The sequence below is a fragment of the Nansenia antarctica genome (assembly GCF_963989245.1).
Source record: "Nansenia antarctica genome assembly, chromosome: 7".
Classification (NCBI taxonomy): domain Eukaryota; kingdom Metazoa; phylum Chordata; class Actinopteri; order Argentiniformes; family Microstomatidae; genus Nansenia; species Nansenia antarctica.
The window spans coordinates 33,975,861-33,980,860 of NC_137677.1; the positions used below are offsets into that span (position 1 = coordinate 33,975,861).

The following is a 5,000-nucleotide window of genomic DNA, read 5'->3' on the forward strand; positions in this document are numbered from 1 at the left end:
TGCTTGAAACAGGTGGTAAAACCCATCTTTTTAATATTGCCTTTAAATGACTAAATGATTAAATTATGATTATATAATGATTGGAGCACTTTGAGCTGCTATACAACTGTATATATCTCCAGTAGTTCTATATAACTGTATATAGTTTCCAATCACACCAGCTTAATGCATTCATCAGCCACAGCTGCACAGACAAACACTGGTAAACACACTCACTGCATTGGAATACGGCTTCATATCCACACGCACACACACACACACACACACACACACACACACACACACACACACACACACACACACTCAAATGCACGTGCACTCAAACGCATGCACACACGCACACTAACACTCACTTAAATTCACGCACGCACACACACACACACCCAAACACATGTGCACTCAAACGCATACACACACTCACTCACTCACACACACACACACACACACACACACACACACACACACACACACACACACACACACAGAGGCACACACAACAAAACACTCAATTACAGTCAAATGATCTCCTCTGTCTCATTCTGCCGCCGCGTGCTGGAGAAACGCCATGATGCAACGACAAGGCACTAATTAGGCGCCAATGAGGTGGTACTTTACTAATGACAGGGCTTTACTCAGCCAATGAGGTGGTACTTTACTAATGACAGGGCTTTACTCAGCCAATGAGGTGGTTATTTACTAATGACAGGGCTTTACTCAGCCAATGAGGTGGTACTTTACTAATGACAGGGCTTTACTCAGCCAATGAGGTGGTACTTTACTAATGACAGGGCTTTACTCAGCCAATGAGGTGGTACTTTACTAATGACAGGGCTTTACTCAGCCAATGAGGTGGTTCTTTACTAATGACAGGGCTTTACTCAGCCAATGAGGTGGTTCTTTACTAATGACAGGGCTTTACTCAGCCAATGAGGTGGTTCTTTACTAATGACAGGGCTTTACTCAGCCAATGAGGTGGTACCTTACTAATGACAGGGCTTTACTGGGCCAATGAGGTGGTTCTTTACTAATGACAGGGCTTTACTCAGCCAATGAGGTGGTTCTTTACTAATGACAGGGCTTTACTCAGCCAATGAGGTGGTACTTTACTAATGACAGGGCTTTACTCAGCCAATGAGGTGGTTCTTTACTAATGACAGGGCTTTACTCAGCCAATGAGGTGGTTCTTTACTAATGACAGGGCTTTACTGGGCCAATGAGGTGGTACTTTACTAATGACAGGGCTTTACTCAGCCAATGAGGTGGTACTTTACTAATGACAGGGATTTACTGGGCCAATGAGGTGGTACTTTACTAATGACAGGGCTTTACTGGGCTCAGGGAAGATCCCCAGAGAGCCACAAGGTCACACAGACACCCCCCCCCCCCCACACACACACACACACACACACACACACACACACAAACCCACATACACACACAGGGTACACAGATACACACACACACATGTGGATCAATGACAAGTCCTGAATATATTATTCAAATCTGTCTCACTTCTCTCTCTCACCCTCCCCCCCTCCTCCCCCTCCCCCACCTCCCCTCCCCTCTCTCTCTCTCCCCCTCCCCCTCCTCCCCACTCTCCTCTTTCTCTCCCCCTCCTCCCCCTCCCCTCTCCCCTCTCTCTCTCTCACCCTCCCCCCCTCCTCCCCTCCCCTCTCTCCTCTCTCTCTCACCCTCCTCCCCCTCCTCCCCCTCCTCCCTCTCTCCTCTCTCTCTCAGGCTGGCTGCACGAGCTAGCCAAGCGTCTGGGCACGCCTTACTTCCTGCTGGCGTCTGATTCGTTGCCGTCCGCCGTCCGCGACGCCCTGCGGGCCAACGGCAGCCAATGGAACGCCTCCGTGTCGGACCTGGCGGGGCGGGGCTTGTGGAATAGCAGCAGCAGCGGCAGCAGCCATTGGCTGAACGGGACCGGGGGGGCGACGGCGGTGGTGGGGGCTGTGGGGGGCGGGGCTGGCGGGGCGGGCGGGGGGGGGGCGGGGCCCCTGCTCGGGGGGGGGCCCTCCATGCGGAGCTCCTACGTGACGTCTCTGTACTTCGCCCTGAGCAGCCTCACCAGCGTGGGCTTCGGAAACGTCTCGGCCAACACGGACCAGGAGAAGATCTTCTCCATCTGCACCATGCTGATAGGAGGTGAGTGGCTGGGTGGGGGTGGGGGTTGGGGTGGGGGGGGGTGGCACCAATGGCCACTCTCCAATGCCATCATTCTTTCTCTCACCTTTCTCGACCTTGTCGATGTGACTGATGGCACAGACATCTCTCTCTCTCTCTCTCTCTCTCTCTCTCTCTCTCTCTCTCTCTCTCTCTTTCCCGATCTCACTCTCTCCTCTCCTCCCCTCTCCCCTCCTCTCCTCTCCTCCCCTCTCCTCTCCTCTCCTCTCCTCTCCCCTCCTCTCCTCTCCTCTCCTCTCCTCTCTCTCTCACCAACCTTGTCTATGTGACTGATGGCACAGACATCTCTCTCTCTCTCTTTCCCGATCTCACTCTCTCCTCTCCTCTCCTCTCCTCTCCCCTCCTCTCCTACCATCTCCTACCATCTCATCTCCTCTCCCCTCCTGTACCCTCCTACCCGCTCCTCTCCCCTCCTACCCTCTCCTACCACCCCCCCCCCCCCTCTCTTCTCCTATCTGTTCCTGTTCTTTTTCTCTAGCGTATTTCCGAATAACACAACTTTGAAACTAGCAGTGAAGTTGTTGTTGAATGTGAGGCGTTTATTTAGTCTGGAAATGTTCATGAAACCTGGCAGCGATGTTCAGTTAGACCGCCAGATGAACCAGACACATGGCCGTGAAATTAAACTGGTGCTTTACCCACAGCTGAACAAACTTCAGAATTAGCGCTGAATAAATGTTTCTAAATGTGAAACTAAAAGGGTTTATATATATATCGTGTTTTAATGCTTTTGGAACATAACCGGTAGCAGTCCCAAGGGCGCAGTACACATCGCACACCGACCCCCCAAACCTCCAAACCTCCAAACCCCGCCCAAATCCCCAAACACGTCCCGAAAAAAACCTCCCCAAGGTCAAAGGTCAGGGTCAGACCTCTGGTTTTTTTGTGGCTTTTTTGGGCCGTTCTCTGAGATGGAAACACACCAGTCTCAGGCTTTCGTGAGCTTAGAATGAGAAGGTTCTATCTCCGTTCAGGGTAGTTCAGAGATATTGAGCGTCAAAGTTTTTACATTCCATTATGTTTTGTGAGATGGAACCTTTGTATTTTATTAATTACAAACAACAAAAATCTACATTTTAAAAATAACAGCACACAGGCATTAATAAACACCTAATGGATCAGATTATGTAACAAAACTCAATTTTGACCAAAAATGTTGATAGAACCTTATAATTCTAACGTCACACTTTGACTGAGGCGCTGACAAAACACTGACAGGGGAAAAGCGACAATAGACTGCAACTCCCATGAGGCCACACTACAGACACCAGAAGGTTTTTTCCGTTTTTCTTTTTATTGTTGGTGGATTGATTGAAGTCTGGATGTTACAAGCCAGCCCGCTGGGGGAAAGGGACGCAACACAAAAGCAGATGGATTTGGTAAAAAATAAAGTTATTTTATTTAGGAACTTAAATTGACTTTTTGTAGAGTTCAAAAGTGAAAACACAAGAGACAAACTCTCGTGGGAACTAAACTAAACCAAAACAAAACCGAAATAAAAATAAAACCTCAATGTTGTAGTTCAGTGGACTAAACAAAAATACACCAAACAGTCACCGCTGCACCGCACACACACACACACACACACACACACACACACACACACACACACACACACACACATATAGACACAGACACACACACACACACACACACACACACACACACACAAACAGACAGACACACAGACACAGACAGACACAGACACACACACACACACACACACACACAAACAGACAGACACACAGACACAGACAGACACAGACACACACACACACACAAACAGACAGACAGACAGACACACAGACAGACACAGACACACACACACACACACACACACACAAATATAGACACAGACACACACACACGCACACAAATATAGACACAGACACACACACACACAAACAGACAGACACACAGACACAGACAGACACAGACACACACACACACAAATATAGACACAGACACACACACACACACACACAAATATAGACACAGACACACACACACACACACACACAAACAGACAGACACACAGACACAGACAGACACAGACACACACCCACACACAAATATAGACACAGACACACACACACACACACACACACGAATATAGACACAGACACACACATACACACACACACAAACAGACAGACACACAGACACAGACAGACACAGACACACACACTCACACACACAAATATAGACACAGACACACACACACACACACACACACACACACACACAAATATAGACACAGACACACACACACGCACACACAAACAGACAGACACACAGACACAGACAGACACAGACACACACACACACACACAAATATAGACACAGACACACACACACACACACACACACACACAAACAGACAGACACACAAACACAGACACACACACACACACACACACAGAGAGACACACACACACACATATATATATATATGGTACACAGGAGCCTGTGACTGACAAAACCGAATGCTGAACTCACAAACACGCCTCAGGCCCTTGTCGAATACGATGGGAACCGATGTGAGATTGTGGAATGCACTGCCAGTTTACATTAGGGATGCAACCTCAGCACATATGTTCAAGTCAAGACTAAAAGCCCATATTTTTTATATTGCCTTTAAATGACTAACTAATTAAATGATGATTACATAATGATTGGAGCACTTTGAGCTGCAACGTTTGCAGGAAAAGCGCTATACAAATACAAGTTATTATTATTATTATTATTATTATTACTATTATTATTATTATTATTATTATTACTAACCCCACTCCACTGTCTCTAAACAAAAA

At 47.5% G+C, this 5,000-nt stretch overlaps 1 protein-coding gene across 1 annotated transcript in view; it reads left to right on the plus strand.

The window, feature by feature from the left end:
* Positions 1-5,000, plus strand: part of LOC308162542 (voltage-gated inwardly rectifying potassium channel KCNH3-like) — a gene marked incomplete at its 3' end in the record, with an annotated part of 59,588 nt that overhangs the window by 32,118 nt on the left and 22,470 nt on the right. The window contains exon 7 of the mRNA XM_080536688.1: positions 1,738-2,148. Within this exon, the coding sequence (XP_080392814.1) occupies positions 1,738-2,148 (411 nt within the window). The remainder of the gene's footprint in view (positions 1-1,737; positions 2,149-5,000) is intronic.